Consider the following 25,333-nt stretch of genomic DNA (forward strand, 5'->3'; position numbering starts at 1 on the left):
GGTATAAAAATAGTGTCCGGGAGAAGCGGAAAAACAGTGCAGTCGTTGTTGTAATGCGAAGTTTGTGCGTGTGTGTTTGGTGCTTATGGGCTCTCAACGTCGAGGCTATCAGCGCCCTTACACACATTAAAAGAAACGAATGTTAATAAAATTACAAATACTAGAATGTTATCATACATGCTAAGACAACGGCAAAGAACAACAAATGTTATACAGGAAACTAAAACACACGTAAAACGACGAAGAAGCTAAAAGGAGGGCACAGGAAAATATCGATGGCTGACCAATATCGATGGCCCAGTCACCCTGTAAACACATTAAAACGATCTCCCTAAAACCTTGGAAAAAATGCTGTACAATTCACAAAACTTTAAAATTATAATCACTTTCATTTGAATGTTACCTAAAGTAGCGGGCAGATCCGTAGGCATATCAGTCGAGGCCCGCTGGTCAGAAAGTAAAACGTAATCCAACAAAATGTAGCGCACAGTGATGTGTACGCTACAAGAACCATACATTGGAGGGTGCCCTCGCCGGAGCAAGAAGCCATGCGACGCAGGGCTGTGGCCTATGCGAAGACAAGTAAAGAGGGCCTCGTCCCTTGTACTTGGCTGGAAGGAAGTACATCAGGGCTGCGTTGTGGGCTATAGACAGAGTTTATTGTGTGGCACTTCCAGCCTTTCATTCTTCCATCGACGCAAGACTCTGGACCTCAACAACGAGACTAGGCATGCAGGGGGATGGTACACTGAAGTAACTGAGGAACATGACACGCCTCCCGGGTTGCTAGATGCAACCTTTCGTTTTCCCCACAATAACTTTTTGCCCTAGTACTCAGCAGAAAGACACCTCCTGCCCCAGTCGTTGTAGTTGGAACAGGGCATCCTATATGTTCTGGACGACTTTATCTGCTGGGCACAAGCCCTGTAGACACAGAAAGGCGCTCAGAGAATCGGAACAGACAAGAAATTTAGTTTTGGAAAAACATCAAATCTGCTCCAGTGCCTGCAAGATCGCATGCAGTTCTGCGTCGAAGACAGTAGAGTCCTGAGGCAGTCGGACCTCAAGCACACAACCCTGGAAAGCAACAGAGCAACCAGCGGAGTCCCCTTGTTTAGACCCATCCATAAAGACAGCTACATAGGTTGTGGTGCTCATATAAAATGTCAGAAATTAGCGCATTAAACACCGAAACAGGGGTTTATTGTCACCTGTACTGCATTAAATCTGATTTTGGGCCTCAGAAGCAACCAGGGTGGCAGACGATTAAAACCCTGGATTTGAGGTTGGACCTACTCCACTCCAAGTGACTCCAGCAAATGACGCACACGGATCCCATACAGCCTTGTTGCTCGTGGACAGTTGGAGAAAAGGCGTTCCAGAGGCAGATGAGCAACAGTATAGTATGCGGGCGAAGTCGGAGCTGCGAGGAACTTACATGCCTGACGCCCCATGTGGAGCTGCCGTTGGATGGTGAGTGGCGGTTCTCAGACCTCAGCACAAAAGCTGGCTATGGGACTGGTCCTATAAGCACCCGCTGCCAGCCGGCGGATAGTGTCAAAGATCTCCAAATAAGAAGGCCTCACCGATCCGTACATCGTTCACCCACAGCCCAGCCGCAAATTCACGAAAGCGCCCTGTCCGCTTCCCAAGACCTGTGGCTAAGACACTTTATGATGTTCAGTGCATGAGGGTTCTGGCTTTCAGGTCTCTCAGGTGTGGCAACCACGACAATTTGGAGTCAAAAATGAGGCTCAGAAACCTCACTGAGTCTCTAAAATGTAAGATGGTGTCCCATATATAATACGACGACAACGATTATAATGAACAAACATGCACTTATCTGCACAAAACTGAGACCTGTCTTTCCAGCCCACGCCTCTAACCTCCGCACTGTAAGTTGCATCTGACGGCTTCTACGGCAATGCTGGAGGAGAAACACAAAATAGCAAAATCGTCCACAAATAAGGAGCACTTACAAGGACTCCTTAACATAGACGTGATACTGTTTGCGGCTGTGACAAACAGGGTAACCCTTAAAATACCGACTCCTCACAACGATCTGACAGCGAGTCACCTACTCGGGTCCTAAAAAAACCCGCTGAGACAGAAAAGACCGTAAGAATATGGCAAGATGGCCGCGAAAGTCCCATTGGTGCACTTGTGCGAGAGTACTATGTCTCCAAATAGTGTGGTAAGCCTTACTTATGTCAAAGAAGATGCCACTACAGTGATGATTACGTAGGAAAGCCTGCTGAATAGCCACCTCTAACAGGGTCATGTTGTCGACAGTGGACCGAAATCTCCGGAATCCACGTTGCGAGCAGCTAAGCAGTTGCCTGGTCTCTAACCACCACACCAGGCGACGGTTAACCTTTCGCTCCAAGGTCTTTCCTACACAGCTCGTCAAGGCGATACTCCGATAACTACAGAGATATGTGCGATCCTTTCCTGGTTTGAGGAGAGGTATGAACTATGCCTCTGTCCACGGGTTGGGGAAGTTGCAGTACTTGCTGCCATATAAAATGAAAACATGCAAGGAGGATTTCCTTTGACGTTGTTGGCTAATGTCGAAGCATGCAGTACCGGACTTGGTCGTGACCAGGTGCAGTATCACGAGTCTCAGACAGAGCCGACTCCAGTTCCACATGGAGAAAGGGTAGTTGTCTCACAATTGTTGGATCTGAGGTCCAATGTTCCCCTCTCTACAGTCGCAAGGTTGCGACGAAACGCCGGAAACGTGGGTTGTTCAAAATTATCTGCCATCGTCTGGGAGCTTTTTGGAGCATCCCTGCTTCAGTTCTGTTGCTATTGTTAAATGACTGAGTTTACCAGCAATCCTCCTGATGGCTTAACATACTTTCGTAAAACAAGTGGAACGGTTGATACAGTCCAAGAACGCTTGCCATGACCTTTTCTTGCTTTCCTTGATTACGCGTCGAGTCTTGGCTCTCGTGGCTCGAAAGGCTATGAGGTTGTCTGCTGTAGGGCGGCAGTTAAATCGTCGAAGAGCCGCACGTCTGATTTGTCCATCAAGGTACAGGTCGCCTGCTACGATGACCTGATGACTTTGGGATAGATAACTCAGTGGCGTGATGGATCACGCTAATGACTTCCACCTCAACAGTCATGCATCTCGTCAGCACGCAGCACACCTTGAAAGTGAGTGTTTTTTTTCTTTTTTTTTTTAAGGCTTATTCCATGCTTGCGATCCGAGCAGTCAAGCCAAAATACCCATTCCCTGTGACACACAACATTGCACTACCGCACAGCACGGTGCTCGCTGAAGCATGCCCAGGGCTCACAGTGACAGTCCCCAGCTCAGGAACCCCAGGGTCGCCAAGTCTGTACTCAGAAAACGAATGCTGAGCCACTGCAGAGTCGTAATGAGGAAACGGATCGATTTATCAGCCGTCCAAAAGGGCATGATCATTGGCTTTCAGGCCACGGGTGGAAGTATTTGCGAAATGGCTGAACTGTTCACTTGCCGCCATGATTAAAGAACATAGTGCATGGCAAAATAGACGCTGAGGCAACTGTGGCGCACCAAGGGCTATAAATGACAGGGGTAAACGACGGTTGCAGATATGTAACGGCGAATACACGTGCAATTTTTCAGCAACTGACCGCCTAAAGGATTCAAGAGGATACCAACAGTGCCTCGTCAACGACCTTTCAGTGACCGTTGCTACGTGTGGGCAGGGCCTGATTGATGCACCCATTCCGACTGTTCATCGGTGACGATAGCTGGAGTTTGCACTCCGATACCGCAACTGGACGTCCACTGTTGGCGACAGGTGGCCTTTTCACGTGGATTATGTTTTGTGCTCATCGTACAGGTTGCTGTTGACATGTACAGCTTGAAACGCAAACACTCTTGCAACAATCGTCGTAAGGGTCCAGACCGTAGGGCATTCTCTGATTGATAGTCATTCTGGAAGGTACAGTGGATCAACAAACACATCTATCTATGGCCATGGAGATGGCATGGCTCCACATCCCTGTAGGTATCTTCCAGGGCCTCGCTGACTCTCTTCCTGCATGTCTCGCAACAGTCTGCGCGGCAAAAGGTGGTTATTCAGGCTTTTAACAGGTGATCATATTAATGTGACTGGACGATATATTTTTTGGCTAAATCCAGCATTTTTCTCATATATATACCGTTCGTCGAGCATTCGCTTTCCAACGAAGAAATTCTTTGGATAACATCCTCGTTGTGTTTTCTCTGAAATTTCTCTTTCTGTTATTCTTTGCTGTTGCAAGATCAGCTCATTTTGGATGGCACAGGGATAGAATTTATTATTATGCAGTACATTACCATCCTCCATCGTACACTAGTTAAAATAGTGAAACAATTACTCAGATACAGTAGTCTGCAATAAATCAAGAGCATTCAATAATTTTGAACGCCCCCCCCCCCCCCCCCCCCCCCGCCCCACCGCAGTAAAATCTTCTAGCGACACATTCCGCCCTCACAGTTTCTCTCCTGTCAGTATCTCTCATCTCTCCTCTTACGAACGTGGGAAAGAGATACTGTCAGAATGGAAGCTACCTGTATGACTGCAAATCGTGAATCCCGTCTGGATAGGTAAGTGCAGTGTCCTTCTTTCTATTTGTCTTCATTTTGTTGACACGATGCTCGCTGTAAAACCAAAGATAATTTTTCTACAGGTCTTGCACACTTTTAATTTGTTTGTGAGGAGGAAAGTTTAAGTTCACAAGGTGAATACTGTGAGCACTCTATCGCCAGTAACCGCACCTACTTGTTTACCTACCTAATGCTGTAAGCTCCAAAAGCTGAAACGCGTACCTGTTGGTTGGTGTTCCACAGAGTTCGCTTTTCGGCTGCACGTTGGTGTTATGGGGGTCTGCTCAAAATTTGCAATTAATTTCACCTCGCATCCTGAGGGCACCGTACCCTATTCTGATGGCAAAGAAATGATCGTGATGGTGGATTTACGGCGTTCAACATCATGGTCATCAGGGCTCTAACTGGATATATCAACATACATAATTTGCGGCTTCAATGATTTCAGTCTTCATACCCCTAACTGCTCCCACGACTCCTCAGAAACACATGTTAGCAGTTTTCTTCAGATACCACGCTATGTCGAAACAAATTTTGTGGTTCGTAGCCACAAATCGTTTGGAGAATCGTCTAAATGACATCATGGCTGTTATATGGATGACTGACTTCTTAAACAGAAAGCAAGGGCCGCATATCTGTTCAGAGCTCACTGCCTTTCTTTCCCCAGCTCTTCAGGTAGGAGACGTGACATTTCATAAAATTTTAAAATGCGTAGGTGTTGTCCGCTTGAATATCAAGAAGTCTTCTGCCAAGCACAGGGTTGCCTTTATGTCAGCAAATAAAATGCATTTGTTAAAATATGAAAGTGGTATTCCGCAGGCGTCTCATATTGGTAGACCATCCAGCGAGAGAATAAATCTCTGTATCATTGGACACTGTGCTTTCCTTAAACTGGTGAGCACCACTTTCTTCCACTGGTGTGGCCGCGCGGGGTAGTCATGCGGTCTTAGGGCGCCTTAACCCGGTTCGTGGGGCTCCCCCCGTCGGAGGTTCGAGTCCTCCCGCGGGCATGGGTGTGTGTGCTGTCGATAGTGTAACTTATAGTAGTGTGCAAGTCTAGGGAACCATGACCTCAGCAGTTTGGTACAACAGGAACTTACCACGATCACCACCATTGTTGTAGCTAGCATGAAGTTCACCACGCGTGGGTGGCCTATCTGATTAACTACAGCTTGTTATTTATTGCCCCCAACCACTCGTCTTCCCACTGACGTATGATCCATCTGTTTGATAATGAAATGCTACCGTGCAAGGAGAAGACACACCGAATCACAAAGTCTCCTCTAGTCCCTTCTTTGCCTGTTTCGACAGCTGTAACATTTCTCCGTATTCCATTGTGTCCCAGTACCCAGTAATATATCATCTCTTTGTCTTTGTTTTTAATTTTCTGCAAGTCATGCTGGACAGTCTGAAACGTTACTCTATCGGATACATTTGCTGCACAGATTGAAAGGCACTGAGAGATTCGGAGTGGATGAGAAACTTTCTGTGCGATTACATTTCCTCCAGTCCCTAAAGACGCCGTGTCGCTTTGTTTCCGGAAAGCATTCGATATAGGTCCGAAATGCCGCCTAATGAAGAAAGTACGAGCGTACGGAATGTACTTGTGACTGGATTGAAGAGTTCCTACCAAACACAACCCAGAAAGTCATTCTGAACGGAGAGAAGTGTTCAGGTGTAAAAGTAACTATAGGCGTGCTCCAAGGAGGCTTATAGGACTATTACTTTTTACAAAATATATATGCGAAATAGCAGATAATGTCGGAAATTGCATGACGCATTTCGCAAATGACACTGTTGTATACGGAAAAGTGTCGACGCTAGAAAAGTGTAGCAAAATGCAGGAAGATTTGCAGAGGGTCAACGCTTGGTGCATTGGCAACTGACCCTGAACGTAATCAAACGTAAGAAGTTGTAAATCTATAGACAGAAAGACCATTTACTGTACTATTACAAAATTTGAGAACAATGGCTGGAAGCATTTGCTTCCATAAAATATCTAGGACTATGGGTACTGAGTGATCTGAAGTGGAACGACCACATAAAACTGATCGTGAGTAAGGCAGATACCAGACTGAGATTGATCGGAAGAATCGTCAGGAAATGTAATGCTTCCACAACGAAGCTAGCTTAGAAAACATTTGTTCGGCCAGTACTTGAATATTGCTCGTCAGTAAGGGATCCGCACTACTGAGGACTAATAGAGGAAATCGAGAAGATCCAAATAAGAGCAGCACGTTCCATTACAGGTTAATTTGGTAAGCGTTAAAGTGTCATGGAGATACTCAGCGCCGGTCATTGTTGCCGAGCGGTTCTAGGCACTTCAGTCTGGAACCGCGCGACCACTACGGTCGCAGGTTCGAATTCTGCCTCGGGCATGGAAGTGTGTGATGCCCTTAGGTTAGTTAGGTTTAAGTAGTTCTAAGTTCTAGGAGACTGCTGACCTTTGATGTTAAGTCCCATAGTGCTCACAGCCATTTGAACCATTTGAAGATCCTCAGCCAACTGCAGTGGCCGACGCTGCAAGAGACGCGTTCTGCATCACGGCGTGGTTTACTGTTGAACTTCGGAGGGAGTACATTCCTTGAAGAATCAACCAATATATTGCTTCGTCCTATGTATATCTCGCGAAATGATCATGGAGATAAAATTAGAGAGATTCGAGCCCACATGGAGCTTTAACGGTAACCTTTCTTTCCATTAACCATAGGCTACCGGAACATCAAAAGTTGTGACATTGGTAAAAAAGTACCATATGCCATACACCGTAAGGTGGCTTGCGTTGTATACGTGCAGAAAAACGTAGTTATTTACAGAAGGTCTCCGTATACCTCGGCACCATAACTTGTAAAACGAGAAACCAAACTATCATAGCTTTTGCAAAAACGGCATTGCTCAGTCTATTCGTTAATGTTAGTAAATAGTGAGGTTGTAGCCTAGAGTCGTAGTTCAGCAGTGTCACAAACTGCATTTGGCTGGCAAGACTCATTTGGACAGCCGCTGTTGGGGTTGAGCGACTTACCGAACCACGAGGCCTGGTCGGCGTCCAGCTGGTCCTGGTCACCCTGCAGCTGCGGCAGCGCCACCGCGGAGAAGGCCAGGGAGCCCCCAGAGCAGACGGCGCCCATCACCGCCACCACTCCCACCAACACCTGCACAAACATCAACGAAGGCCCATCATGGTAGACACCAGTGTTAGTTGTTGCTCCACAAGCAGCTGTAACTACGCCACGCGGTCACCAGACGAATTACAGAAGTCTACAGAAAGCGGTGGAGCCCCTTAACTCTCAGCCATCGAAGTGCTACAAGCTACGCTTTTACGTTCGAAATCGGATGGTTGAAACCGCTACCCCTTCGCATCGGTACACCACAATCGACACAACATTCATCGATAGTGTCATCGCCACATCGACGCCGTGAGGTTACCTTCTCCAGCCACGCACGGACGCTACCTCCGTAGCCGCATCGCACTACGACGACCAGACCGTCTGGATGAGGACATCTCCTGGAACTGGTGCTACGACAACAGCCGCAATCTACACGACACTAGCTGCTACCTGGACAACAGCATGGGCAACGATTACCTGCCCGACGTTCGCTGGACCACTCGACAACTCTCCAGCACCACCCACGGCGCCACCGACCGACCAGGCAACAGTATCAACATCACCAGCAATCGCATATCAACCACAACACCGCCAACAGCATCATCTGCCGCAACATCGTCAGCTGGGTCACAACCACATTGCTAGCAGCGTCATCAACCGCAACATCTTCATCAACAGCCACAACAACATCAGTTACAGCAACGGTACCTGCAGATAAACATTCCCTATCCCCAGACATCCCACAATTTTTCTTCCTCGCCCAACCTAAACCTAATACAAAAGCCAAGAGAAGGTCAATTACAAATGAGTGCCGGAGGACTGAATTAACAGTATCAGATTCTGATGACATGCATGCCGAAATCACTTCAGGACCTCATAAACCAGTAGCTTCCTCTTCCTTTTTATTAACCAGATCCGACCCCGAATTCCTAAACCTCAAAACACTCCTCAGTCACATTCAATGATATTTACTAGCATTGCAAATCCAGAAACTCGTTCCCAGGCCGGACTCCATCATCATTAAAACCAACCATACCTATTCAGCTTTGCTCATAATTATAACTTTTGGAGGAAATGAATTGCTAGCATCTTTCACTAAGCGTTCACAGCAACGATTAAAGTCAACAATTCAGAATACACCACCAAGAAACTGAAAATGATTTGAACTATCATCAAGGCATTCGAAATGATAACGGTCCTCATTACTTACTGTGTCCGGTACTACAGGGTGATTTTTTTTTTCACCATGTACAAACTCTAGGGATTGACCGATGAGAGGATACGGAACAAAGAAGATCTAATGAACTTATGTCGAGAAGCCCGTGATTCCTATGCTAGACACCATTTATTCAGACATACTTTGTTACAGAGACTGCGGTCTAATAGGCGCTGTACCATGGTTCAAATGGCTCTGAGGACTATGGGACTTAACATCTGAAGTCATCAGTCCCCTAGAACTTAGAACTACTTAAACGTCACACACATCCATGCCCGAGCCAGGATTCGAACCTGCGACCATAGCGGTCGCGCGGTTCCAGACTAAAGCCCCTAGAACACCGGCCGGCGCGCTGTACCATGCAACTACAGTTGCAATATGCATGGTTTCCTCCTAAAGCGTGGTACTGTTTCTCATCCGTCATGCCCAAGCGCCCTCTCCTGCCACTGTAATTGGTAATGTGTTCGATTCACTTCTCTTCCTGACTCACCTTGTAGTGCATGTGACACAGCGTTGTACACAATGGTTCCATATTCGAATCGAGAGCTTGCCAACATGGTGTTTCCTTACGGAAGGCAAATGGCAACGGGTGGTGGGCAGCAAGGTTGTATCAGGAGACCTATCCCAGCCGACACAAACATAGCATTCAGTGTTTGCAACAGTGTTTCACCGTTTGTCCGAGACAGGGTCGTTTCAGGAAGCAGGAAATGATAAAGGACGTACCCGAAATGTTCGGACACCAGACCTGGAGAAAAATTTGATTAACGCTGTGGAAGGCGATCGCCGTGTCAGTACCAGGCAGCTGGCCTGCCAGTACAGGGTGAGCCAGACGACAGTGTGGAACAATCTCCATGACAATTGCTACTACCCGTATCACTTACAGCGTGCAAAAGGCTTACTAGCGACAGACTTCACACATCGGAAGCTGTCCTGTCAGCTTTCTGTTCTGGCATAACGACAAACGCCGCCACGACGATGAAGAACGGAAGAGTAGAGAGGGCTGTGAGATGACGTCAGCCAATAGTACCCTGACTTGGACGACACCGCGACTCGAGCGGCATCTACGCGAAGAGAATATAAGCGCCGCGCAGCCTGGCCGCAGCGGAATGGAAGAAGAGCCATTCTAAAACCGCTACAGCATAGACTTATGAACTGAACTGTTTTGCTAGCATTGAACTTGTATATACGCAAGGACGTTGATTATTTGCATGTCGCCATCTGACTGTGACTCAGCTTTGTGAATACACAAAGTTAAGTATTGTCAATTTAGTTTACTGTAATAAACCCCATTAATATGATTTGCTTGAACTGTTATATAGCGATCCGAGAAAACAGCTTCCTAGGCACCCTATATTAGACGAGTGGGTAGGATACTACACTTTCTTCACCAGGCAACCACGATTCCGGGATTTCGTGTCTTTCATTCTGTTCACAGGCCACCTTTAAGCGGAGTGGTATCTTCAACTTTCATAGCAGTCTTCTGTGGAACAGTACGCAGAACCCTCATGGTATTGCGACAGCGAATCATCGGCATCGGTGAAGCCGGAATGTGTGGGCCAGGATAATTGGTTAGCCCGTTCCAGATGCGGAGACACTGGAGCAGCGTATTCATGCTGCCTTTGACGCTGTTCGTATGCAATCTGGTCGATGTGAATGTGTGAGACAGAACAAGCTACTAAGCGTATACGCATGCGTTGAGGCACATGGAAAGCATTTTCAGCACTTACTGCGACTGCGGCTGCATGGTACAGCGCGCATTAGACCGCAGTCTCTATAACAATGTATGATTGAATACATGGTCTCTAGCATGGAAACCATGCATTTCCGGACATAAGTTCATTAGACCTTTTTCCTTGCTTGTCCTCTCATCGATCGATCCCTAGACTTTGTACATAGTGGACAAAATCATCATGTTTAGAGAAACTTGATTTTCTGCAGGAAGCATCGTATAGAAAATTCTAGAACAAAGACACAAGAACACAGATATCAGCAATGCCTCGAATACAAGCATCACCTGAACTAAAGTTGCAAAATCTCACCGACCTGTACTCACTGGGAGCAACACCAGCTTCACAAACAATGCCAGAACCTAGAACTGCCACCTTTTGGCAACATCTGAAGCCTGTCTCATCCGACCTACATCCATACTTGTAACTCCAAAGCCCTCCAAAGAAATCTGAACTCACTGTCCACACACCCACACTGTTGTTAAGCTACTCCACACAAACAACCCTTCCGTCATCCACTGAGCACTGATGACAATAGCCATTCCGAACCTTAGTCTTCCAAAATGTGCACGTGCTTCGATGTACAGGGGGACGGGGAGGGTCAGGTGGACAGAGGGAGGGGGAAGGAGTAGATAGATAATGGGGGGAGGGGCAGATGGACAGAAGGAGGGGGAGGGGCAGATGAACAGAGAGAGGGGGATGAAGCAAAGAGGATGGGGGTGGAGACGGACTACCTGATTTTGAATAAATTCATGTCCGGACAATGCCGGGTAGTGTGCTAGTATAACAACAAAATAATAAGAAGTAATGAGAAGCAGCAGATGAGAACAGCGCGAAATTTAATATCAGGGTTGATGGTCACAAAGTAGATGAAGTTAAGAAATTCTACCACCCAGGCGGCAAAATAGCCAATAACGGAAGGAGTGAGGAGGACATCAAAAGCAGAATAGCACTGGCAAAAAGGGCATTCCTGGACAAGAGAAGTCTACTAATATCAAACATAGGCCTTAATTTGAGGAAGAAATTCTCGAGAATGTATGTCTGTTGCGCAGCATTGTATGATAGTGAAACGTGGACTGTGAGAAAACTGCAACAGAAGAGAATCGAAGGATTTGAGATGTGGTGCTACAGAGGAATGTTTAAAATTAGGTTCTAGGAGCTACAGTCTGGAACCGCGCAACCGCTACGGTCGCAGGTTCGAATCCTGCCTCGGGCATGGATGTGTGTGATGTCCTTAGGTTCGTTAGGTTTAAGTAGTTCTAAGTTCTAGTGGACTGATGACCTCAGAAGTTAAGTCCCATAGTCCTTAGAGCCATTTAAAATTAGGTGGACTGATAAGGAATGAGGAGGTTCTGCGCAGAATCGGAGACGAAAGGAACGTCTGGAAAACAGTGATAAGGAGACGGGATAGGATGGTAGGACACCTGTTAAGACAGCAGGGAATGACTTCTATGGAGCTGTAGAGCTTCTAGGGAGCTGTAGAGCGCAAAAACTTAGAGGAAGACAGAGATTGGAATGCTCCAGCAAATAGTTGAGGACGTAGGTTTCAAGTGCTACTCTGAGATGGAGAGGTTGGCACAAGAGAGGAATTCTTGGCGGGCTGCATAAAACCAGTCAGAAGACTGTTGACTCAAAAGACATTAAAGTACTTCGCTCGTGTTTTCCCACATATTGGAAATGGAAATGCCGTGTGGCTAGGGCCTCCCGTCAGGTAGTCTTTCGAGTTGACGCTACTTCGGCGACTTGCGTGGCTATGGGGATGGAATGACGATGATAGAGACAACACAACACCCACTCCCTGAGCGGAGAAAATCTCCGACGCAGCCGGGAATCGAACCCGGGCCATTAGGTATGGCATTCCGTCGCGCTGACCACTGAGCTACCAGGGGCGGACTGTACACATATTTCTCCTACATCTTTAGAGGATTTCACCCTGCATTTTCGTTTTAGCAGCACGTTGTACGTGTCGTATAATTGTGCAGGTACATCCAGTGGTAGACGTCACTACTGCCTACGAAATGCGTTGAACAGAGTTAGTAGAAAAGAAGTAGCAAATTAAAACTCCACACATGTAGAAGTAGTTTTTCGCGCATCTCACTGTTTCTGACATCCTATTACCTGAGCTACGTGTCGTGCAATGATATAATTTTGCATATACATTCATTGGTATATGTGATAATGTATGAGAAATGTGTTGCCAATACCGTTTGTAGAAAAGAAGTAATACGTAAATTAATGCTTCACGCGGCAGTTTTACTACATGAAAAGTGGAAATGTTAGTGAGCGGTAAACGTTTTTTCTTCCACCACTGTGTGCGGGTTGTCAGCTAGGAAAAGATTCATTAAGGTTTCAAATTGTGTGTAAATTTTGTTCTAAGTCACTAACAGCTCCAATTCTCAAATATTGGATGAATAAAGTATCGGTATTTGCACGTCGTCCGCTACATTGCCTTTTCACCCCTGTGGGATACATACATACCTACATACGTAGGTCCATTTTTATAATATGTATTGGCATAATTGCACGAGACAGTTTCGCCTGATGTAGTCAGACATATTTGTCGTCGTCAATTGAACTCGTTTCGTTGGTGCGGAAACTTTATTATTTAGTGGTATGACTGTTTCTCTTTAGGGTACCGATAAGCAGCAGCAGGAGCTCTCCTCAGTATTACACTGTAAATGTGTTTTGTGTTTATTGGAAACATACATACGAGTGTAAGGAGCAGTCAATGAAAAAGTGACCGATGGAAAAAAAATATTTTTTTGTACTCCCCATAATTTTAGTACATTTACCATAATGTGAGACATGCAGTTCAGTGCCTTCATGGAAAAATGTTTGCGGCTGCCTACGCTACCCAAGGTGTGTACCTCTTCACTCGAAGCAAATCGACGGGTATTTGGCAACAGAGATACACGAAGCGGCGAAAGTTGTTAAGACGGCCGTAACAAGCACGCAGGCACAAATGTTTTCTTCAGCGCTTCAAAATTATGGCGCATTTTGCCAAGGTTATTTCGACTATGCTGCAGAAGTTTCGCCGGGAAGTCCTTACTCATCTCCCATACAGTCCCTATTTCGTCCCATGCCATTTCCGTATTTTGTAGCCCTGGTGAAAGACATCCGTGGTTGTCGATTTGCTTCGGACACAGACGTACACGCCTTGGTACAATCATGGTTACGCAGGTAACAGCAAACATTTTTTCATGAAGGCATTGACAATCCTGTAGCACAGTGGGATAAATGTTTTAATAATTATGGCGATTTCTTTTGAAATAATGACAGTTTATGTCGTTTTATCGTCTGCCCCGTATACGATGATATTTGTTTCAAATATCCAGAACTAACGACACTGTTTTTTATGAATGTAGCATCAGTATCTTCAGGAATACTAAAGGTGTAGAATGAATAGAACATGCATATAAGTGTCTCACTTTTTTTAAAATGCAAATGTGTTATCTCCATGGAAAAACACAGCTTTTAAACGTTGATGTGGGAGCGCCCACAACAAAGCTGCAACTGTTAAAAAACTGCCTATGTCTGTCAAAGAGGTAATTGCCATGTTTCACAGTTATTAAAGCGAATCTGCAACATGAGGAAGCACATTTGATGAAACCGGCCGCTTTTTATGCAGAAAGCTCTGAACAGGAATAGTAGAGCTATTTAGACTATGTGAGATGTGTGATGGATTACATAAACACGAACTATATTCATATACCAAAATGTTACAAACTGTTGTATAAATATATTGTGAAAATTAGTGAAGATTTCCATTCATTTTACGTATATTCGTGTTTATTATTTGGGAAATTGCTAGGATGGGATTTAGATGCTAATTATTGTGCCATATTACTTTAGTCATCATTGGTAGACGTTAGGAGAGTGATTGCTTTATCTGAAAGTCTTTAGGTGAGTAGTTTTAATTTAAGTAAATCAGAGTAATTTCACACGCTTCAAGTAAATATTCTTTGTCGATTAACAGCTTATTCAACGAAATATGAATAAACTGGTACTGGTTGATCTGCATGATGAGTTATTTCCGTTACATAAAAACATAGTTACATAATTTTGTGTTGCAATACTGTGTAACTTATCTGAAGGACTGAGGACAAAAATTGTTTATGCAAAAACGGATAGTAGTAATTGTGATACACCTGTACACTGCATCCATTATCTGATACTCCTTAGATTATGTGCTAGAAACAACACTGTTATAATTTTCTGCTAATAGAACAAGTATTGTACTGTTACCTGAAACACTACACGTGGGCTGCATTGGTATTACACGGGGCATTACGTGTGGTAGGAGCTGATGGACATTTCTTCAAGCCCTTGGTTTGCCCTACTGCTCCCGCTGCTCCTTATCCATTTGCGGTGTTCTCTTAAAGCCTACGCTGGACTCCCATTCGGGAGGACTATGGTTCAAATCCGTGTCCGGCAATCGAGATTTAGGTTGGTTGGATTGGGTTGGGTTGTTTTCGGAGGAGGAGACCAGACAGCGAGGTCATCGGTCTCATCGGATTAGGGAAGGAAGAGGAAGGAAGTCGGTCGTGCCCTTTCACAGGAATCATCCCAACATTTGCCCGGAGCGATTTAAGGAAATCACGGAAAACCTAAATCAGGATGGCCGGACGTGGGATTGAACCGTCTTCCTCCCGAATGCGAGTCCAGTGCGCTAGCCACTGCGCCATCTCGCTCGGTCCAGATTTAGGTTTTCCGTGTTTTCCTTAAATAGCTTCTGGCAAATAGCGGGACGTTTCCTTTGAAAGGGCATGGCAGATTTCCTCCCCCGTCCTTGACCCTATACGAGCTAGTGCTCTGTCTCTAATGACCTCAGTGTTGACGGTACGTTAAACCGTAATCTTCCTACCATTTTGTCTGCTATCCGATTCGCAGCTAGTACATTGCCACCTGCTTTCTGATTTAAGGATCAACGGCGTACAGCCCAAGAAACAAGGAGAAACGCTGCCACTGTGTTGGTTCAGCAGGTCCCTGTTAGTGATGAACGCTCGCTGTTACATGGTCAGCTACCTGCTCCAAGCGAGACTATAGCCGGTACATGGCACTGCATCGTTAAGGAAGAGTGAATATCCAAATGGCTGTAGTGACAGTAATATTCGTAATGTGCGTTCCCTTTCCCACGCACTTAGATGGTGTGAGTTTTGATTGACAGACTCTCCTCTCAGTATAAGAGACCTGTTGCGATCTTGTGCTTGTTTAGTGCAGACTCGTATCACAACTTACAGCTTGGAGTATTGGCTGTAACGGTTTAGCGTTCTCAACACTATTTGTTAAGGTAACACTGTAATAGCTCAACTGACTGTCATATGAGAAAAATCGCAAACACAGAAATAACTCAATGAAACACAAAAACGCTGACACGCAGGTTGTGCATCACTGTAATGTTGCACGAGACAGCCACACTCAAAGCAGCGAGGCTGTAATCGGCTGGCATCTTCTGGTTTGTATCAGACGAATATGGAAGAGCGGTTGCTGAGTTGGCTTATTTTTCTGTTTTCTGTGATTTATTGGAATAAGAGTATCTAAAATCGGATCTTTGGGTGCTTGATACGTGTTAAATTTCGTCTGGCTCATGCGGGAAGGGGCTATAACTGAACGAGTTTGTAATATCACAGCAACTCAGTGATAGGACTAAACTTAGTTTCTGAGGCGTTGGTGATTAAAACACACACACACACACACACATTTAAAAAAACAATACCTCTGGGGTTAAGGAAACAAAACTGACAGCCTACAAAACGGAGCAACGGGTAGACGCCCAACCTCATCGTTATCTGAAACAAGGAACGCGTGATTTGATATTTGTTCTCTTCCCAGGTGATAAAACATCGAAAACAATAACACATGTCCAGGAGCTCACTTTGGTGTGCGCTTCAAATGAAAAACAAGTGCGTCACTCGGACGTAAGTTATCAATCCGTAGCAAACCAAAGCTGATTAAACGGACAGGTAGCTTCAGAAATGATTAAATAATGTAATATTTGGATTTGAAACACATTACAAACGTTGCAACCACGGAGAAAAGTGTAGTACGGCTCTGCGTTTATAATACTGGGAATATTCAAGTCTGATTCGCCTTCAAATCTGTAAATCAGGGTGAGTAACGTGTGCTTAGATCATTTCCGTAAATAAAAATCTGTTACAGACAGATAAAATGCAGAGACAAAACCGTCTAGGTATGCATGCGTGCTAAGTTGACAAATGGGACACCCAGAGTCCTGGTCTGGCGGGTGCCAAATCTGCAGGATTTTCCTCTCACAATCCCTTATCTTTAGCTGAGCAGCAATTAAGTTCCTTTGTTCTAAAAAAACTGGTTGTATCCGGTTCGTCATCGCGACACTGTACTTGAGCACTGGATTGCTGTCTAACCCAGCTTATGCGCTTCATACTTTATTTTATGACTCCTTTGATGCTTAATATCTCACGCGTTGGGAAAGTGATACACACTTGCGCTTTACTGATTTAGGTAAAAATATAGCTACCTCGTGGTAGAAAAATACAGCTACCTCGTGGTAGCTATCGCCCCTGTGATGGGGCTTCCGTAACCTACCCTTTATCAAATATCGATAAATAATCTGGAAGACGGAGGAGTCAGCTATATAAAGAGAAGCGTTTGGAAAAGGTATAACTGCTGTGCTGCGGAGCGGAGAGAGAGTCATTTGGCTTATGCTCTGAGCTGTGTTACGTGGATGGGATGTCGTCAGGCTCTGTAACTGTTCGTCAGCATGACAGACAGGTTCACAGATGTATCCGTACAGAGAATCTGTACACCAAAAGAGTCACTGCGCAGACTTCAAAGTAGAAAAAGACACTGTGCTACATGAAAACTTTTACTGTAGTGAACATGTAGGTAGTGCGATCCCAAGTGACAGCGGTTAATGAAGCAGCACAAGGTAGCTACTGCGACTCTTGAATTGGCATGTGGAAGACAGGTAAGCAAAAGGCCCAAACTACAGTAAAGAAACAGGTAAGCAAAAGGCCCAAGCTACAGTAAAGAACACATGTGAAAGTTTCACATCGTCAAATCTCTGTGAGACCCAATAAATTAATCCTACTCTCCAGACCGACTGGTTTTCTTTCTTTTCATCAGTTTTCTGACTAGTTTGCTGCGGCCCGCCACGAATTACTGTCCTATGCCAGCCTCTTCACCTCAGAGCAGTACTTACACTTTAAGTCCTCAGTTATTTGCTGGATGTATTCCATTTTTACCCTCTACAGCTACCTCTAGTGCCACCGAAGTTATGCCGTGATGTCATAACAGATATTCTACTATCCTGTCCCTTCTTCTTCTTAGTGTTTTCCATATATTCTTTTTCTCGCCGCTTCTGCGGAGAACCTCCTCATTCCTCGACTTATAAATCCAAATAATTTTCGACATTCTTCTGGAACACCACACCTCAAACGCTTACATTCTCTTAGGTTCCTCTTTTCCCACTGTCCATGATTCATTACCATACAACGCAGTGCTCCGAACGTACATTCTTAAAAATTTCTTCCTCAAATTATTTCCTATGTTTGATACCAGTACGCGTCTCTTGGCTAGGAATGCCCAGTCTGCCAATGCTATTCTGCTTTTTATGTCTTACTTCATCCATCGTGGGTTATTTTGCTTCCAAGGTAGCAGAATTCGTTAACGTCATCTAATTCGTAATCACCAGTTTTGATGTTATGCTTCTCGCTGATCTGATTTATGCTCTCCTCATTGCCTTGGTCTTTCTCTGGTTTACTGTCATCCATACTCTATACTCGTTAGACTGTTCATTCCATTCAGCAGATCCTATAATTATTCTTCGCCTTTACTGAGGGCACCGATGTCAACAGGCAATCTTATCACTGCTAACCATTCACCCTGAATTTTAAATACACTCTTGAACCTTTATTTTATTTCCGTCATTGCTTCTTCTGTGTAGAGATTGAACAGTAGGGGTCAAATAGCGCATCCCTGTATTATACCCGTTTTAATCTGAACATTTCGTTATTGGTCTTCCAGTCTTGTTGTCCACTCTTCGTTCCTGTATTTAATGTATATCACCCAGCTTTTCCCTGTAGCTTATTACTCTTTTTCTCAGAATTTCGAACGTCTTGCACCGTGTTACGTTGACGAACGTCTTTTCCAGGTCGACATATTCTAAGAAGGTGTCTTAATTTTTCTTCGTTCTTGTTTCCATTATCAGAAGCAACGTCAGAACCGCTTCTGTGGCGTCTTTAATTTTCCTAAAACCAAACTGATCGTCACCTAACAGATCCTTACGAAAATACACTTGACGTCTTAGCAACAATTAATCGTAAGGAAACAGGGGCCATCATGACGGATACAGGAATTAATGACTAGAAGGCTGTTGTAGAAAGACTGAATGCCATAACATCCTGTTTCAAAAACCGGATAAAAATTCGCTTAACACCTTCCTAAGAGACAGTTGCCACTCCTTCCCTTCTGGCTGTGTAAGCGTAGAGCAGATGTAGCTTGGATTCAAAAAAAATGTATCGACGGCGATTGAGATATATGTACCTAACAAATTATTAAGAAGTGGTATTGATCCCACATGGTACACAAAACAAGCGCAGCTCGTTCTGTATTATGGCGAAATGAGTGAGAAGTGACACGGATATGGATACGCGAGGTGTTTTTCGTTGAGGCACGATCTTTTTAAGAAATTTCTATTACCAACTTTCTCCTCCGACCGAGCGGTTCTAGGCGCTACAGTTTGGAACCGCGCGACCGCTACGCTCGCAGGTTCGAATCCTGCCTCGGGCATGGATGTGTGTGATGTCCTTAGGTTAGTTAGGTTTAAGTAGTTCTAAGTTGTAGGGGACTGATGACCTCAGCAGTTAAGTCCCATAGTGCTCAGAGCCATTTGAGCCATTTTTTTTTCTCCTCCTAATGCGAAAATACTCTTTTGGTGCCGACCAACGTAGGGAGAAACGATCATTGTAATAAACTAAGAAAAATCGGAGCTTGTGTGGAAAAATTTAAGTGTTCATTTATCCCGCACGCTATTCGAGATTGCAACGGTAGAGAAATAGATTGAAGATGGTTTGGTGAACTCTCTGCCAGGCACTTAAATGTGTATTGCAGAGTAGTCGTGTAGATGTAGATCTGAAGTTTCTTTTTCCATTATTTTGTATACCAATACAAACATGAAAGAACTGGCAGGCTACATCGATGAGATGGTTTTTCAACGCCTAACGCCACGATATAAAGCAAGTGAAACAGGGAACTAATAGTGCAGTGGAAGCCCACCAAGACTACCCATCTTGCGTTTCACAGCTTTCTGGCTTGTGGTTGAAGTCATTTTCTCTTGAAATGATGAAAATGGGGTAGTTCGTAAATTATAGTAATTCGATTCCATCCAGTTCCCTAAAAGGGTTATTCGCTGTTTACTTCTTGTGTACAATATCTATGAGGATTTTTTGCTCTTCTCTTCTGGTAACTGATAACGCTAAAAGCAACTAAATTGAAATTCATTTACTTTCTTTGTATCCTGCGATTAACTTTATTTTAAAGAAGTAAAAGTACAGAATTCTTGGCGTGAATTATTGCATTCTTTTAATTACTTGATTACCTGGCATCAGAAATCTTTTTTTCTCTTTCGTTTTTAATAAAGATCAGTAGCATCAACTGTGTGTTACCAGTAAAACTAAAGAACCACAAGTATGTTGGATAAGGATTTTTTTCATTTTATGTACATGGTTGTGGCAAGTAACTGATAATTGTGTCAACAGCAAGAATTTCACAATTTTGGTGCTTGTAGCTTGCAAAATAAAGTAAAATAGTCATTGTTTGGCTGTATTTTTACAATCACATTATGAATTAGTTTACGTGCAAGATTTTTAGAGAAACGTAGCGCCCTTTACAGGACCCGTAGGTGCAGAGCAAACGCAAAGGTTTTAATAGAAACAAATGGTTAGCTGCAAGTTTGTATGTAATATACGCATATAACAACTTCAGCCCTAAAATGTGTATGGAGATGGTCAAACTTTATTTTGATAAATAAATAAATAAAAGCAAAATGCTGTGGCCAGAGTATATAGCGTCGCAGCCTACTTAAACAGACGGTGAGTTGAGTGACAGACAGGAAAACAACAAACATAACAGCGACCATGAACTAAGGACTAAAATAAAAAGCAAAAAAAAATTATGTACTTGTAAATCTGTGTTTCGGTGAGTAGAAACGATAGAGTATACCGAGTATGGGAGCAGCTGTGTTTTCGAAGCTGAATTGCTATCGAACATTGTACAAGATCTCTTGAATTCAATAGTCGATGTTTCTGAAAGGGTATCAAGCTCTGTGTTAGACATTAGAGCTCAATGATAATGACCATGACAAAAAAGGATCTTTACTAATAGACGAATAAAAGAGATTTTTTTTTGGAGGTGAACTAGAAATTGGCTTGGAGGAGATGGGATAAGTCTGTGCTCGTAAGGCTCAAGCGCCGAAGTGTCATTGTACGAAGAGACGAGAAATAATTGCTGAGGACTGTAGTAGCACGTACAGGAACACTGAGACGCAGTACTCGGAAATGGGCAAAGTTCAGCAGAGTATGAAAGTTTCTTGTTGTTGCGGTCTTCAGTCTGAAGATTGATTTGATGCAGCTCTCTATGCCAGTCCATCTAGTGCGAGCCTCTTCACCTCTCCTAAACTACCGCAACCTACATCCATTTGAACCTGCCACCTTGGTCCCTCTCTACAGTTTTAATCCTCCATTCCATTTCTTAACCAAATTGACAATGACCCCATGCCTCAGGGTGTGTTCTGTCGACCGATCCCTTTTTTTTTAGTCACGTTGTGCCACAAATTTATTTTTTCCGCTGTTCGATTGAGTAGCTGTTCATTTATTGATTGGCGACTCCATGGAGTGCTGTGTGCACCGACCATTTATATTAAATTATAAGGAAGGTCAGCGTTGGTCGCAATATTGATATTTTATTGATAGCAGAATCGATTTGCGATCATCTTCGGTGCCGTACACATTAAACTCAGACACTGGTATCAAGTTATCAATAACCAAAACTGAGGAGCGATCACAATAACTCTGCTTCTGCTATCAATAAAACATCGATATTACGACCAACGCTGACCTTCCTTATAAGCTGTTCATTTGTTACGTGATCTACCCAAGGAATCACTAGCATTGTCATGAAGGTCTAAAAGGTAAATGTACTGAATGGCTGAAGGAAAGAGATAAACGGAGCAGCATGTCACTGTGTTCAAGTCCGGATTAGGAACTGGTGAGAGCTTGACCATGGCAACTGTACTTGTTAAATATACGAATTTTTCCAAATTCGTTGTGGCAGAATAAACTCATCGTGCAGATTTTTGAGACGTTTTACCCAACTATTGAAATCAAAGGCAGTAGACATCGTTTATCGAGAGCCATCTGAGTGGTGAAACGTTAACATTGTATGAGAAGGGGGCAGGGACAGTATCTACAGCAGAAGGCTGAAGTGCAAGGGTCAATTTTAAAGTATGAATAGATATTAATGGAGTAAGAGCAACTTTATTTAGAACGTAAATTGTATCACAAACTACAATATACACATTTGTTTTCACTTTTTGCAATATAGTCACCGTGAACATTTTAATATTTGTCACGTTGTTGCACCAGCTTTTGGATCCCAGGACCAATGAACTCTGCCGACCGACTGCCAAACCAGATAGTAACAATTTCTTCCAACATGTCATCATTGCCAAGCGCTTTCCATCAAGAAATTGCTCCAGTTTTCGAGACAGATGAAAGTCTGACGGTGCTAAGTCAGGGCTGTGTGGTGATGATCCAGTAATACTCGAAGAAACTTGTCCAGTTGCGTCTTTGTTCTTGTCACACCATGAGGCTGAGCACTGCCGTAAAGCAGAATGACGCAGTCAGCGTGCAGTCCCCGCCGGTGATTCCGAGTAGCGCTCTTAAGCTTTAATAATGTACAACAGTATCTCTCAGTATTCACTCTCATTCCTCTCGGCAGAGTCATTCCCCTCGGCAAAAATTTTGACAGATTATCTTTTCGGTCGGAACAACTGTGGCCATACTTTCCCGTGTTGAAGATTGTTATTTGAATTTTCGTGGTTTCGTCTGGGAGTTTGAATGATGCCACTCACTAGACTGACGTTTATTCTCTGGACTGTAGTGGGCAATCCACGATTTATCACAGGTCACAATGTGGCGCAAGAACTCGTCACCATCCTTGCGACAGTGCACCAAAACGGACAAAAAATGTGCCATTAACTTTGTTCTCTTCTGTCAACGTTTTCGGCACGCATCTCGCACCCATTTTTTGTAATGAAGTTTGTCAGTAACAACGTGATAAACAACTGATCTTGAAACTTGTGTAAATTTCTGATGCAGCTCGTCAATAGTGAAGCGTCTGTTTTGGCGAAATGCCTCATCAACTTTCTGTGTCAAGTCTTCATTCATGACAGTATGCATTCCAGATCGTTCTTCGTCATGAAAATTTGCCCTTCCTTCATTAAACAGCCTGTAGGCTGTTACTCCATTAATTTACGCTCATTTTCATGATTCATTGCACCTGCACCCTGAACTACAACAGACTGCCGGTGAATTTCAGCAGGACGAACATGTTTTGCATTTAAGAACCGAATTACGAAGCGCACTTCACAATCGGCTGGACTATTGATTGACTTGGCGACAAACGAAGCTGTATAACCATACAAACAACACCGGCAGAGATGCTAAACGTAACGGCGGCGTAATTAGAGATTGGCCAAGAGTGGCCGTCCGTGAACTGGCGTCACGTGACAGGATACGCAGACACGACGCTCTGTCCGTTCTTACTTTAAAAATGACCCTCTTATATTCTGACACTAGGAATCTCGCATATGTGTTGTTCTTATAACATTTAAGCATTTAAGGAGTTTTTGAAAATGGGTAACACACATCTGGCTGGGATTTCTGTGTTCTTTTCGCAGGGTAATATTAGTGTGAGACTAATGAAAGAACTAAACCGTTAACGCAGACGTATTCGTAATGCCTTTCGAGGTCGAAAATTCCATATCGATTCACCCTTCTCCTCCTGAGCCTTTCTAGGACATCTGTTTAAAACACTTGTTTGATAGTTTGTCCTGGAGAAACAAATGCTTTATGCACAATACCCTTACTGTCAAAAAAGGGAATCAGTATTGTTTTGATCTTTGATTTGTTATTCGAGCTTCTTTCTGTCGAAGAGATGTCTCACGTGTACCATTCCTCACTGTGCGACCCTGTCTCACGATCATGCTGAAAAATTCAGGATTCATCACACGTGATCACCCAACTGAATCATTTGTGGTCACTAGCAATCTCCGGCCTTTGTGGCTGAGCGGTTCTACGCGCTTCAGTATGGAACCGCGTGACGGTTACTGTCGCAGGTTCTAATCCTGCCTCCGGCATGGATGTGTGTGATGTCCTTAGGTTAGTTAGGTTTAAGTAGTTCTAATTTCTAGGGGACTGATGACCTCAGATGTTAAGTCCCATAGTGATCAGAGCCATTTGAACCATTTTTTGAACTAGCAATCCTCTCAAGAAGAGCAACGCACACGTTTCGTCTGCTCAGTTGCGGGGTTTTTCGGCACCATTCTGGCACAAACCTTTTGTACGGTGGAAATGTTTGAGTTTTACAGGTCACCCATCATTCTTACTGTTAAACATCGGTCTGATTTCACAACAACACGCACACGTTTGACGTTTTCATCGGTTCTTAAAGCTGCAAGTCTTCCCGCGTGAGGTTCATCTTCAATGTGTTCTTGGACTTTCAAAAATGATTTGTGCCAGTGAAAATTTTGTTCTCTTGAAAAGGAATATACCCCATAGGTCACACCCAAGTTTAAAATACAAAACTTGCTTTCCTAACGTAGCTCTAAAAACTTGTAAGAGGTTTCCCACCAGTATATGTCTCAAAAATTACGACAAATAGATAGAGGAAGCTAAAAGTGTTAAATTCTTAGGATTACCGTTTGATAACAAATTCAACTTGGAGGAAGCCTAAAGTTACATACTGGACGTACTTAGTTAAGCAATTGACATGAAATTGGTTATAGTACATACCTCGATTTCTCTTGAATCAAAAGTATCGTTTTATACACTTATTTATTACGATTAAATAGTTATTAACGTTATTCTCTAAATTGGTTCAAAAAGACACATGGAGGACATTAGTTCATTATCAGAGAAAGTAGTTGAACTTTCGGATCAGCTAAATAATTTATCTACGAAGGTAGATGATAATCTGAATGATACAAAACCGGTAGTCTTTAATGACACAGAAGAGACACAACGTAACAATGACCGATATGCTACCCGCCGACAAGATGATTTTGACTATAAGCTGTTCATTACTGCACGTAAATTCAAAACATTTAAGAATTCTGGCAATGACATTCATCCACAAGCGTGGCTCCATCAATTCTCTCATTGTTTTCCTCCCAACTGGTCATTAGAGCACAGATTAGATTTTATGTGTGGCTACTCGGAGAATGAACCAGCTATAAGAATGCGATCGGTCATTCACGATTGTCACAATGAAGGAGAATTTTATCATGCCTTCCTCTCAGAATATTGGTCTCAAGCTACACAAGACCGAGTAAAACATAGCATCATGATGATGAAACACTTTGAACAATCAGAATTTTCCAGTCTCGTCAAATATTTTGAAGACATGTTGCATAAGAATCAATATCTTTCAAACCCAT

General features: G+C 43.8%; 1 protein-coding gene across 2 annotated transcripts in view; it reads right to left on the minus strand.

Annotated features, from left to right (window-relative positions):
- The window catches only part of LOC126323403 (facilitated trehalose transporter Tret1-like), a 115,818-nt gene that overhangs the window by 53,119 nt on the left and 37,366 nt on the right, over positions 1–25,333 (minus strand). For both annotated transcript variants that reach the window (XM_049994679.1, XM_049994680.1), the window contains exon 2: positions 7,611–7,740. In XM_049994679.1, coding sequence (XP_049850636.1) covers positions 7,611–7,740 — 130 coding nt within the window. The remainder of the gene's footprint in view (positions 1–7,610; positions 7,741–25,333) is intronic.

The sequence above is a fragment of the Schistocerca gregaria genome, chromosome 2, assembly GCF_023897955.1.
Source record: "Schistocerca gregaria isolate iqSchGreg1 chromosome 2, iqSchGreg1.2, whole genome shotgun sequence".
NCBI classification, from domain to species: Eukaryota; Metazoa; Arthropoda; class Insecta; order Orthoptera; family Acrididae; genus Schistocerca; species Schistocerca gregaria.